Genomic DNA, 14,259 nt, shown 5'->3' on the forward strand with positions numbered 1-14,259 from the left:
AAAAAAACAAAAACAAAAACACAAGACAGGGCTACGACTTTTCATGTCATCAACTACACAAAGGGACTAGGGGGGTGGTGCATAAAAACACTGAGGACAGTGCTCCCCTGCAGGGCCAGGGAGAACCAAGTAGGTGGAGGTAAGAATGGAAGGCAACCATTTTCCATATTTCTTTTTAAACTTCATGGTTTGTGAATCATATAAATGACAAGGAAGGAAGGGAGGGAGGGAGGGAAAGAGGGAGGGAGGGGGAGAAGAAAGGAAGGAAGAAATGCAGGTATGGTCAGCCCTCTCTAGCCCGCAGGGAGAGGGAGAAGGGAGTTATGAATAATCCTAAATCCCAATTAAAGTAAAACTCAGAATGGACTCTTCTGCAGATTAACCAGGGTTCGGGGACCCAGCAGGCACTCACCATGCACCCTCATGGGGCAGTAGTTGCTCAGAAGGATGGAGGTGTGGGGCACCAACCTCGGGGCTGGCCTAAGGTGGGCACAGGCAGAAAGCGGAGAGGCTCCAGGCAACCTCTTGACCTTGGGTTCTGGCAATGATGGGCAGTCACCTAAGTGCCCTTGCCAAGCCACTCCAGAGACACCAGTGTGTGTGAGGACCCTCAGGACTCAACCACGCTCATCTGCAAACCTGTTACCAGAACCAGGGATGCACCAGCACTACCTATGGTTAGAAAAAGCAGCCAGCCCTGGTTTCCAAGCAGCTGGGCCATATTTAACCCATCTGAGGTCTTATATTACAAGTTCTTGGGGTCTGTGGACATTTAAGAGCTTGAAATTATATGCAAACATTTTTGGGTATTTTCATATGCACATCTTGGAGGGAAGAGGGTACACAGCTTTCTTTAGATTCTCAACAGAATCCTAGACCCCAAAATGTTAAGACTCCCAGAACTCTGGGGCTATTAGAAATCTCCAACCAGACTCCTCACTGCCCTGCTCTGGCCCCATTACACAGACTTGAACACTGAGGCCCACAGCGGGGAAATGACTAGCTCCAAATTTCATAGCTGTTGGAGCAGAGCAGGGACTGGATCCCCCAGCCACGCTGCATTTGCAGAGTCCCCCAGACCCACCTGACAGGTATGGCAAGGGGTGGCGGAGGCCCGGGGCCTGGGAGGTGGTGGTAGAGTCTGGCCTCCTGCTCGTGGCTCTGGCCAAGCTCTCGGAACATGGAGCTGAGGCCGGCGACCGTGCCCTTCTGGATGGCGCGGAGGGAGTGGCGCCGGTACTCGTCCCTGGCGCGCTGAGCTCGGCAGCTCCTCTCCTCGTCTGCGGCCTTGGACCTGCGCACTGGAAAGGGGTGGAGAGCGTGTTCACCCAGACCCACAGCCCAGGCCATACACCCGGCAAGCCAGGACTGGGCCCGGAGACCCGGGACTCACCCAGAGTCTCATGAGTCACCTGGATTCACCTACATGGGCTACATGGAGGTTCAGAGCCCAGGAATGGCAGGGCCAGCCCAGCTCTGGCCAGCAGCTCTGGGCTTGCCTGTCACCGTGGAGGTAGAGACACTCATGACAGCTGAGGGTCATCTGCCTGTTCCTGCAGCCCTAGTCCAGAATGCGCAAGCAACCTTTGGATGGAAACATACATCTCTATATGTATTTCTTTCTGGGAGTACCCTGCTTAGAGCAGCTTCTCAAACCATGTGCCCACCGGCCAGCCTCAAGGGCACCTGTCCAGGTGGTCAGCATCTCCAAATACCACTGCCATCCCCAACAGTGACTGTAGGCTTTCTCTGTGCCACACCCTTGTTCCATGCTTTCCCTACAATATCTCGTTACAGATGATTCCCCCAACCACCCAGGGTGGAGGGTCCATCACTCTTTCTATATCAGAAACTCAGCCTCCAGAAGGTTACATAACTTGTCCCCAAATAAAGAGCTAACAAGGGGCAGAGCCAGCGTGGGAACCCGAGTGTGGCTGGCTCTAAAACCCATGCAGCCATTCCTACCACCTGCACCCTACCTCTCAAGCTCCCTTCCTTTGAAAACCAGGTGTGCCTGACACCAGAGCCCCTGCTCCTTCTTACAAAAAGCCAAAAGAGCATTTAAGACCCTCCATCCAACCTCCTCATGCTGCTCATGTGGAATCTGAGGCCCGAGGAAGGACAGTAACTTGACCAGCTGGAGCAATGGCCAAGCCAAGCCTGGAGCCATCCTCCCGGCTACCACAGGCTGAGTTGTTGGAAACCCTGGTGTCCTGGTTCTGGTGCCCTTTCTCTGGTTTGCGGTGGCCTTGACCCTGGGTGAGTGTGTTGGAGAGAGAGGATCCTCTGGGAGCTCTGTCACTCACAGACCACAAACTCCAGATGCCCCTCTCTCCAGCCTTCCAGCTTTCTGTGTTTCCCGAGGCAGGGCCTGGTCTCGGCCAAGTGGCCTTGGAAAGACATCTGTGTGTTGCTGCTTCTAAAACTCAAAAGGGAGTCCTGGAACTGGGGAAATGCCAAGAGAGGGAACACAACCTGTTGGAGGCAAGGTCTTGAATTAAAACCAATTCTTTTGCAGTCTGATTGCATCTCGTCAGGCTCCTATCTGCCTCTAAAATCTAATTCTTTTTGTAGAGAACTCTTGGAACTGGACATGTTCTAACTGTGCGTGACTGGTGACTGCGTGGGCCCGGGCAGGTCCCCTGCCCCCCCCCCCCCCGGAGTCAACTCTTATCCAGAGTCTGTTCCTGCTCCAGCTCCATTCCACACGTGTGTCGCAAACACCTACAACCGACCAACATCAGAGAACTGTGTTCTGTCAGTGTTTAGGAGGATACAAGGTAAATAGCCCTTGTCCTGAAAGAGAGCACTTCTACCTCTCAAGTTATCAAAGACCTTTTCTTATGATAGAACATTTCCCCAGATCTGAGGAAGGCAGCATAAAGTCTGTCCCTCAGAAAGATTTATGGAAGTGGAGGTCATACGCCGAGGATCCAGTAGGCTGAGCCCCCCAAGGGCAGGTGGGGGACTTGCTCTGCTTTGTTCACGGCCATATCCCAGTGCCTACATACACAGGTGTCAGTGAACAGACAATGCCTATTCTTGGATGACTGTGCCCAATCGAGTATTTAACTCTGAGCTGGGTGCAGACATAACAAAGACCAGACCCTTCCCTCAAGGCACTCAGAGCCTACCTGGGAAAATAAGACAAATATCTCTAACAAAAAACAATGAAATCTGGGACAGATAAAGTACTGTCAGGGTTTAGGGGCAGCAGCTCTCATATTCTGTGAGGGAACCAACAGCGATCCCAGGAGAGGAAGCATCTGGAAAGGTCAGTAGGAGTTTTCCAGAGAGAAGAAGCCATCCCAGGGAGAAATCTAGGTTTGGTGCCCAGCTGGTTCGTCGGTACGTTCCAGACACTAAGAAGACCATAATGGCTGCCCCACATTGCTGTGGGAGGGTCAGATAAGGCCAGGATGCCCGGGCGTGAGCTCTGCAGCTACTACCAGCAAACTGAACATGCAAGCCGGTGACCTACAAAAGCCAGCGACCTTTGAGAGCTTATAGCCCCTGGGAGACAGTGACACTCATTGACAGGTAGCAGAAGGAAGTCATAGGCAAACTAGGAAGACAGGCTGTTGGAACTCAGCCAGGTGAGGCCCTGAGCCATCGGACACACAGAGACCAAACCCAGCCTCCTAAAGGCCAGCTCTAACCCGGCCATTCTCTTCCTCAAACGCCTTCAGGGGCTCCCAATGCACACAGGATAAAGGACAGCCCCCCTCTCTCCCAGCCCTTAAGAAGCGTCCTGCCTGCCCCACTTTTTCCTCCAGTCCGATGGCTTCTGAGCTCCTCCCCACTCTGCGGTCTGGCTCCACCGTGCTCCCCACGCTCAGCGAATTCTCCCCTGTGCGGCTGTGCTCAGCCACCCAGACCCACTGTGACAAGCGGGCAGCCAGGGCAGCCAGAAGGGCCAAGCACCGACGGCTCCCGGGGGTGAGCGAGCGGCCGAGGCTGAGAGCAGGAAGCAAGCAGGGGCTCTGCCGTGGCCTTGGCCAAGCCTACGTGTTGCCCAGCCACACACGCACATGCTCCTTATCCACTTATCCCATGCAGACCCTGAGGTGGTTTCCATATCTCGGCCGCTGTGAATGACGCCGCAATGCCCGTGGGGGTGCAGGTTATCTCCCCAGGAGCCTGCTTTCATTTCCTTCGGCTAGATACTCAGAAGTGGGGCTGCTGGATCATAGGGTAGTTCTATTTTTAATTTTTTGAGGAAGCTTCATACTGTTTTCCACAGTGGCTGCACCAACTTACATTCCCACCAACAGCGCACACCGGGTCCCTTTCCTGCACGTGCCTGCCACACGCCATCCGGCTTCCCTAGGAAAGTCCTTGAACGTTCAGCCTCTAGGCCTCAGTTTCCACCTCTGGCAAAATGAGAATGACACAAATGTCTGCCTCACAGAGTGGTCATGGAGGGTAAATGGAACATAAAAACATATGAAGTATTCTGGAAAGGCAGTGTCTTATTCGATCAGGCCCCTGACGTTGATCCTTTCTTCAAATGCCCCATAGCCTGGGTCTGGAGCCAGGCGGCCTAGATTCAGATCCCAGCTCCACGGTCCAGCTACGTGACACTGGACAAGCTGCTTCATTACGCTGGGCCTGCGTTTCCTCCTATGTAAAATGGACACAACCATAGTCCCTACCTCATAAAGCGGTCGTGAGGCTTGAGAGAGCTAATAATGTCCACTTAAAACCATGTCAGGGACATATTAAGCACCATGGTTAAGTGTTAAAATTTTTCCTTTTTTTTTTAACAATTTTTTTTTAGGATTTTATTTATTTATTTGAGACAGAGAGATACAGAGAGAGAGAGAGCATGAGCAGGGGGAGAGGCAGAGGCAGAGGGAGAAGCAGACTCCCCACTGAGCCAGGAGCCCGATGTGGGGCTCGATCCCAGGATGCTGGGATCATAACCTGAGAAGAAGGCAGACACTTAACCATCTGAGCCACCCAGGTGCCCCTAAAATTTTCCTTTCCATTAGCCCTGGTATTGCCAAGTCCAAACCAGAGTTCATGGCCGGTCCAGGAAGAGACACCCTTGCTGGTGGATCACAGGGAATCTGCTCTGGGTCAAGCAGCTTACCCTAAATTGCAAGTTGAACTCTTAAAAGATTGCTTTAGTTCCTTCTCAGAATCAGGAATGGATTCAGACTGTATCCCGTGAATCTGCCGCGAAAACCCTCAGCCAAAACTCTCGGGGTTTCTTCCTTCTCACCCAGTGAAAATAACCAAAACTCAGAGGAGGAGCCACATTAGGAGCAGCCACAAGCATCTTTTGCCCTGAGCCAGCAAGAGTCAGACTCTCCGCGTGGCCCAGTGGATCCCCTGGCGGAGGTGAGGATCCACACCGAGTCACCTGCTCCCTCCCCCCGCCACACTCTGGCCCGAGATGATGCCCCGCGGGCCTGTCCAGCAGACACTGAGAGGGCCTGCACTGTGCACAGGACAAAGGGTGAGCACAGCCACCCCCACTTCTGAGGCAGAATCCAGAGTCTCCTCTCTCCTGCTTGTGGGAGATTGAGGCTCATCTCCCAGTAACACCATAAAGACAACTGGGACCGCGGGAACACACCAAAGACTTCAGAAGCAAGGCTGACTTGAGAGATCCAACAATGGACCAAGCACAATAAGACACCACTTCACACTCATGAGGGTAGCTATTTTTTTTAACTTGTTTAATTAGAAAAAATAGAAAACAAGTGTCGGCAAAGGTACGGAGAAAGTGGAACCCTTGTGCATTGTTGGTGGGCATGGAGCATGGTGCAGCTGCTGTGGAAAATGGGATAGCAGTTCCAGAAAAATTAAACATACGATTACCATGTGGGCCAGCAACTCCTCTCCTGGAGATATATCCAAAAGAACCAAAAGAAGGGCTTCGGACACATTTTTGTACAGCGATATTCATAGAAGCGTGATTCACAATAGCGAAAAGGTGGAAACAACTCAAATGTCCATCAAAGGACAAATAGGAAAATGCAGTAGGGTATACACACACAGTGGAATATTACCCAGCCCTAAAAGAAGGGGATTCTGGGGCGCCTGGGTGGCTCAGTTGGTTAAGCATCTGCCTTCAGTTCAGGTCATGATCTCAGGGTCCTGGGATCAAGTCCCACATCGGGCTCCCTGCTCAGTGGGGAGCCTGCTTCTTCCTCTCCCTCTGCTGCTCCCCCTGCTTGTGCTCTTGCTCACGCTTTCTATCAAATAAATAAAATATTTAAAAAAAAAAAAAAAAAGGAAGGGGATTCTGATCCCTGCTACAACACAGATGAATCTTTAAGACAGTTTGCTAAGTGAATAAGCCAGACACAAAGGACATCGTATGATTCCACTGATACTCCACGTACTGTACTTACAATAGTTAATTACACAGCGAAAAGTAGAATGGTCGTTCCAAGTAGCTGGGGACAGGGTGGATCAGGGACTTACTGTTCAATGGAGGCAGAGTTTCAGTTTGGAAAGATGAAAAAGTTCTGGAACGTACTCGATGCGACTGAGCTGTACACTTAAAAGTGGGTAAAGTGGTAAATTTTAAGTTGTGCATCTTACCACAATTTTTTTAAATGGACATTCTGTAACATTCTGGTTGGTGAGCACTGGGCTGAGAATGAAGAAGCCAGAGCATAGGGGCACCTGGGTGGCCCAGTCAGTTAGGCGTCCGACTCTTGATTTCAGCTCAGGTCATGATCTCAGGGTCGTGGCATCGAGCCCTGGGTCAAGCCCCGCATTAAGTCCCATGTGGAGTTCTGTACTTGGCAGGGAGTCTGCTTGAGATTCTTTCCCTCTGCCCCTTCCCCTGCTCATGCTCACTCTCTCTCTCAAATAAGTAAATAAATCTTGAAAAGAAGAAGAAGAAGAAGCCGCCAGAGCATAGCTAAGTGTCGTCATCAGCTAGATGTGTACCCAACTGTGTCCCCACCTCAGCCCTCAATTCTCTCCCATGCAGATAAGGGGGTAGGTCCCTTCCAGCTCTGACCCCCTATCTCAGGGATGCACCCACACCTGCCTGGCCTGGGGCCACCTCCCCAGAACTGAGACACCACTCTCCAGGATTGCCCAGCCTGGAACCCTCCTGCTCAAGAAGAAACCACGAGTCCCACAGGTTTTGGAGTCCAACCTCTCCCATATCAGACCGGGAAACTTCAGTTGCCTCAGGCTCAGGGGTGTGGAGAGAGCTGGGCATTTGCTTGGCTTTACTCCTAACAGTCTGTCTAGACGGGGACAAGTTTTCATCTCTCTGGGTCTTAGTTTTCCCTCCCTTGGAGACAGTACCATCCTTTATCCAAGGGCTACCAAACTGCCAGACTGGTCTGGAATCATGTCCTTACCTGTGCTCAAGATAACACTACTCAGTTCTCCAACACTGAAGAGAAACAACAGAAGTTGGTCTCCCCTGGCAGAATCTGCAAGCAGTTACATAGCTCCAGACGTCGAGCCAGACTAGTCACTGCAAGAGGCAGAGTTCTTAACACTCTAACACAGTCGGGCAGGGTGTGCGCATTTATTCAGCACATGCGTACTTAGTACCCGCTCTGTGCCCACTCTGTGCTGCACAGGACCAAAGCTGCGCATTGCACACCTCCAGAGGGCACAGTCCCTGCATGATCATCATAGATTTGAACACATGTAACAATTTTCTGGCAGATGGTAGTGCAGTGTCTTTTTCTAATTTTCACAAGGTCAGCATAACAGCTGGCTGCCAAGCTGGTACTAGGAGACATGGGTACAGCAATGAGCAAGACATTGGCCTTGCTCTCAGAGAGCTCACCATCTAGCAGGGGGACCATGCCAGCAAACCGTGGAGCTGAGCTGGAGAAGGACATCTAAACTGATGCCTGGTGGACACGTGGGAGTCAACCAATGGAGGCCAAGGAGAGGGTCTTCTGGGCAGAGCAGGCTCAGGGGCAGAGGCCGAGGGGCAAGAGGGAGCTCAGGCCTCCCTCCTGGAATGGGTCAGCATGGCTGGAGGGCAGCTCTCTTACAGACTGGGCAAAAGGTGAGGATGCAGAAACAGAAAAGGCCATTTAGGAGACCAATAAATACTGGCTAATTAATTTTAATGCTTTACCAAAGGGTGACTGGAAGCCACTGCTGTGTTTTTAGCAGGAGAGCAGGATGCTGTTTCCACCTCTCGAAGATTGGTTTGGCTGCAGTGTTGGGAATGAATCCGACAGGAACAAGAACGAAGGCTTGGAAAATAGAAATATAGGTAGAGCCGTGGGGTCAAAGTTCAGATGGTACCAGGACAATGGGGTGGGAGGGTGTAAATTCAAAGAATAGTAAGGAAGTAGAATCCTTACCACTTGGTAAGTTTGGGGATTGATAGTGAGCCAAAAGGACAGACCAGAATGACAGCCAAGCTTCTGCCTTTGACAGCCAGCTGATAAAGCCGGCTGAGGGGAAGTGGGGGTTTGTTTTGGACGTGTTGAAGTGGAGGTGCCTATGGGATCCCAGGAGGACGTGAGGTTCTGGAAGATCATTAGCTGCTGCTCGTCATGAGACCCCTCTCTAGAGAACCTGCCCATGGTTCCTTGGGCGCTTTCTACCTCTGCCCAGATAGAAAAGAGTACTTTATAGAATTCAGATGATCCAGTTACATCCACAGAGAAACCCAATGCTTCAAAGCAATACCAATTTGTAGTAACGCCTTGGGTGAATAATATATAATGTCTCTGAAAATTAGTGATTCATATATACATATATGTATACATACATTATATATATATGTATATGTATATATATATGTATGTATATAATGAAAAAGCAGCCATAAAGATTTAAATTGTTTCTGTGGGCAGTGTGTTTAACTTCTGCTCCATTTTCTGCTCCATGTGACATTGGACAACTCGAGTTACCGTATCTACACTTTATCCTCTCATCTGTAAAATGAGGGGATAAATCATCTAACTTCAGAGGGCTGCTCTGTAAATGAGGTAATGAGATATTACACAGAAGGGTCCTGGACAGCTCTGGCACAGAGCAGAAGTTCATTAAATATCATATATTGTTGTTACCTGTCTTCACTGTGAGGTAAGGGGACTGGAACGCCCCTCTAGAAAGGGCCCGTCCCACTTAAGGCAGAAAGGGGTGGAGGCAGGGAACTGGTGTAGGGGTAGGGCTGAGTAGTGTCAGGAGCTCTGGTTGGGCAAAGGGGGAAAATGAAAATTTTGTGAAACGGGGAGTCTTCCTGGCCCCGGGGGGAGGACAACAGGCATTCCAGATATTGAAGGCTATGCACACAGGCCCCTGAGGACTCAACCTACTGAAGCAGCCATCACCTGGGGAACGGGTGGGCTTGGCACCAAGAGGATGGACCCTGAGAGATGAGCCTCAGGGAAAGAAAGTGAGGCTCCCCCACAGCTAAATGTAGCCCAAGGGAAGGAGGGCTCTCTCCTCCCCGACTCCAATGCCTCTGAGATCACCGTGAACCGAGTCCCGCTAGCAATTCCTGATGGCTGCCAACAGTGACCCCCCTGTGGCCACCGGGCACACCCAGGGGAGAGGTTCCTTAAGACCAGAGTGCTCCCCGCACCAGGGTGAACCCGGGAAGGACTCCTGAGACAACAGAAAGCCTCCAGAGATTCTTGAGCAATTCAAGAGGAGAGAGAAGCCCACGCAGGATACGAATCGAGCACACGGGGACTCCGGCGGGCATTATTCTGAGTAGTAAAACCAAACCTACATGGCCCTCGGAGCTGGAGGAACGGCCAGTACTGGTTCTGTCCAAAGAGACACTGCACCATTTCTCAGGCCATCAGTGCATAGAACAGGCCCTGCTTTGTGTCAGCTTTCCCTCCAGCCCCACATCCAGCTCTGCCCCACCCCATCTCCCGACCACCCGGCATCTCCCCTTCGGGGTCTGCCTGTCTCCAGCACACGGCATTGTAGAATCACCCACGTTAAACCCAGACTCCAGAGCACTCTCTTTTCTATGAACAAAGAGAACAGAACCAACATAGCTGGACTCCGTCCTGAGCAGGACTCCATCTTGAGCCTGAGCACACATTTTTCTCCCATGGCTCTGAGCACACGGCAAAGGGTGAGACAAGCAGAGTATAGATTGTGGGGAAGGCGCCACCCCAGAATGACATGGTTCAAGGGAAGAGGGGAGGGGTTCATGAGAACACAGTTCCAGTATTCGAAAATAGTATCATTGACCAAGTCATGCAGGCTCTTCTCCAACTCTCTGGGCAACTAGACAGCACCTAACTCCACACTCCTACATGTTTGCAGCTGAGAATTAATTAAATGAATTTCTGCCTGGATTTTCAGAGCTTCTGAGAGGCCAGAGCCTGTTCTATTATTTGAACTGAATAACGAATTCTGTATTCGAGTGATACTAAAGGAAACAATGCCCTTTTTTTTCCTAACTCGGAGAACTTAATTTAGGTGTTTTATCAAAAACGGCTGCTCCCCGTAGATTAATGGCCCACTATAATCTTTCATATTAAATTAATTGAGGGCAGAATGGCTTTGCTGGTTTTGAATGACAGCCTCCAGAGTTTAGCTACATCATTCTTTAAGAAAGCATAAAATAAGGAACCAAAGTTGTGAGGCTGGCATTATCACTTTCTCACTGTCTTTTGGAGGTTTTTCCACTTTCCGTTGCCACACGGCGCATTAATTAGCAGTCAGGCAGCACTCGGGCCAGATGATCTCCAGGCTGCATCCCTAGCGAAACACCTGCCTGGCCCCTAACGGTCCGCCTCATCGTGTCGCTACAAAAAGAGGAACACTCTTGGGTGGCGCTTCCTTCCTCCTACCATACCCTCCCAACAAGCCTCAACTCAACATGATTACCCCCATTTTCCACAGGAAGAAACCGAGCAGCTGAGCAAGAACTTGCTCTCGGTCACACGAGTCCGTGGCAGAACTAGGGCAGGACTCCCAGTCCAGTGCTCCCTCTCCCACACTAGAGTGGCCTCATGTGACCTCATTTTGTAATTGTTCACTATTTTTTCAGTATAAAGCTTTGTCCTGCCTTTTTTTTCCCCTATCTCTTCCATTCTGAATTTAAATGAATGAATTCTTCTTTAGCTCTTATCCATCTTGCCTTTCCCACTTTCACCATTGTTCACTATGAACCTCAGGCTGCAGCCACGGGGAGACACATCCTAGGCACCCGATGACCTTGCTTTTGCTCAGTGCTGCTCCCTCGGCTGTGATGCCCTTCCTTGCTTCTTTACTTCCCCACTTTTCCCAGACCAAATGCCATTTCCTCCATGGGGCCTTTCCAAATGCTCTATACACCACGATCACGTGTGACTGATTCCTGGGATGCCAGGCTAGCTCAGCACCCGCAAATCAGTAGCTATGATATGCCACATTAACAAAAAGAATAAAAATCGTATGATCATCTCAATAGACGCAGAAGAAGCATTTGACAAAATTCAGCATCTTTTCATGATAAACGCTCTCAACAAATCGGGTATAGAAAGAATGTACCTCATAATAAAAGCTGTATATGACAAGGGCATAGCTAACATCATACACAACAGCGTAAGGCTGAAAGCTTTAGCTCTAAGATCAGGAGCAAGACAGGAATGCCCACTGTCACCATTTCTTTCACCATGATACTGGAAGTCTTAGCCAGAATAATTAGGCAAGAAAAAAAAAAATAGGAAAAGGCAGGGCGCCTGGGTGGCTCAGTCATTAAGCGTCTGCCTTCGTCTCAGGTCATGATCCCAAGGTCCTGGGATCGAGCCCCACATCGGGCTCCCTGCTCCACTGGAAGCCTGCCTCTCCCTCTCCTACTCCCCACTGCTTGTGTTCCCTCTCTCGCTGTCTCTCTCTCTGTCAAATAAATAAAAATAAAATCTTTAAAAAAAATAGTAAAAGGCATCCAAATCAGAAAGGAAGAAGTAAAATTGTCTCTGTTTACAGGTGGCATGACCTTACATATAGAAAACCCTAAATATTTCACCCAAAAATTGTTAGAATCAATAAATTTGGTAAAGTTGCAGGATACAAAATCAACATACAAACATCAGTTCTGTTTCTATGCAGTAACAATATATATACAAAAAAGAAATTAGTAAGACAATCCCACTCACAATCGCATCAGAATGGGTGAAATAGGCAATGGGTATTAAGGAGGGCACTTGTGATGAGCATTGGGTGTTATATGCAAGAGGTGAATCACTAAATTCTACAACTGAAACTAATATTACACTGTATGTTAACTAACTGGAATTTATTTTTTTCAAGATTTTATTTGTTTATTTGAGAGAACGAGAGCATGAATGGGAGGGACAGAGAGAGGAGAGAGAGAATCTCAAGAGACTCCATGCTGAGCATGGAGACAAACGCGGGGCTCAAGCCCAGGACCATGAGATCATGACCTGAGCTAAAACCAAGAGTTGGACGCTTAACCAACTGTACCACCCAGGCACCCCACTAACCGGAATTTAAATAAAAACTTGGAAAGGAAAAAAAATTTAATAAAATACTTACAAATAAATTTAACCAAGGAGACGAAAGACTGGGACACTAAAACTATAAGACATTGATGAAAGAAATTAAAGAAGACACAAATAAACAGAAAGATATCCTGTGTTCATAGATAGGAAGAATTAATATTGTTAAAATATACATACTACTCAAAGCAATGTACAGATTCAATGCAATCCCTATTAAATTTCCAATGGCATTTTTCACAGATAATAGAAAAAATAATAATCCTAAAATTTGTATGGAACCACAAAAGATTCTGAATACCTAAAGCAATCTTGAGCAAGGAGAACAAAGCTAGTAGCATCTAACTTCCTGACTTCAAATTATATTACAAAGCTGTAGTAACCAAAACAGTATGGTGCTTACATAAAAACACATAAACCAATGGAAAAGAATATAGGGCTCAGAAATAAACTTATGCATATACAGTCAAATAATTTTCAACAAAGGTGCCAAGAATACACAATGGGGAAAGATAGTCTTTTCAAAGAAATGGTGCTGGGAAAACTGGATATTCACAGACAAAAGAATGAAATTGTACCCTTATCTCCTAGCAAACACAAAAATCAACTCAAAAGGGATTAAAGATTTAACTGTAAGACCTGAAACTGTAAAACACCTGGAAGAAAACATAAGAAAAAAGCTCCCTGACATTGGTCTTGGTGATGTTTTTTGGATATGACACCAAAAACAAAAATAAACAGGTGGGGTTATGTCAAATTAAAAACCTTCCGCACAGTAAAGGAAACATCAACAAAACGAAAAGGCAACCTGCGGAATAGGAAAAAATATTTGTAAACCACGTATCTAATAAGGGGTTAATGTCCAAAATATATAGGAATCCATACAACTCAATAGCCAAAAAGAAATAACCCAATTTTAAAAAATGAGCAAAGGACCCAAATAGATATTTTTTCAAAAGGATATACAGATGGTCAATAGGTACATGAAAAAGTGCTCAACATCATTAATTATTAGGGAAATGCAAATCAAAACCACAAAGAGACATCACTTCACACCTGTTAGGACGTCTATTATCAAAAAGACAAAAGATACCAAGCATTAGCAAGGATGGGAAGAAACTGGACGATGGCATGGAACGTAGCTAGCTTCCTTCAACCACTACGGATTTTTTTGTTTGTTTGTTTTGGCTTTGTTTTGTGGGGTTTTGTTTGTTTTTTTAAATTAACATATAATGTATTATTTGTTTCAAGGGTACAGGTCTGTGATTCATCAGTCTTGCACAATTCACAGCGCTCACCATAGCACATACCCTCCCCAGTGTCCATCACCCAGCCACCCCATCCCTCCCACCCCCTCCCCTCCAGCAACCTTGTTTGTTTCCTGAGATGAAGAGTTTCTTATGGGTTGTCTCCCTCTCTGGTTTCGTCTTGTTTCATTTTTCCCTCCCTTCCTCTATGATCCTCTGTCTTGTTTCTCAAATTCCTCGTATCAGTGAGATCATATGATACTTGTCTTTCTCTGATTGACTTATTTCGCTTAGCATAATACCCTCTAGTTCCATCCATGTCATTGCAAATGGCAAGATTTCATTTTTCTGATGGCTGCATAATATTCCATTGTGTGTGTGTGTGTGTGTATATATATATATATATATATATATATATATATATATACCACATCTTCTTTATCCATTCATCTGTTGATGGACATCTTGGCTCTTTCCATAGTTTGGCTATTGCTGCTATGTCCCTATTGGACATTGCTGCTATAAACATTGGGGTGCACGTGCCCCTTCAGATCACTACATTTGTATCTTTGGGGTAAATATCCAGT

At 47.9% G+C, this 14,259-nt stretch overlaps 1 protein-coding gene across 3 annotated transcripts in view; it reads right to left on the minus strand.

Moving 5' to 3' along the window:
• Positions 1 to 14,259, minus strand: part of SH2D4B (SH2 domain containing 4B) — a 62,418-nt gene that overhangs the window by 29,788 nt on the left and 18,371 nt on the right. For all 3 annotated transcript variants that reach the window (XM_036089778.2, XM_036089774.2, XM_036089775.2), the window contains exon 4: positions 1,085 to 1,301. In XM_036089778.2, coding sequence (XP_035945671.1) covers positions 1,085 to 1,301 — 217 coding nt within the window. The remainder of the gene's footprint in view (positions 1 to 1,084; positions 1,302 to 14,259) is intronic.

Source organism: Halichoerus grypus, chromosome 7, assembly GCF_964656455.1.
Source record: "Halichoerus grypus chromosome 7, mHalGry1.hap1.1, whole genome shotgun sequence".
NCBI classification, from domain to species: Eukaryota; Metazoa; Chordata; class Mammalia; order Carnivora; family Phocidae; genus Halichoerus; species Halichoerus grypus.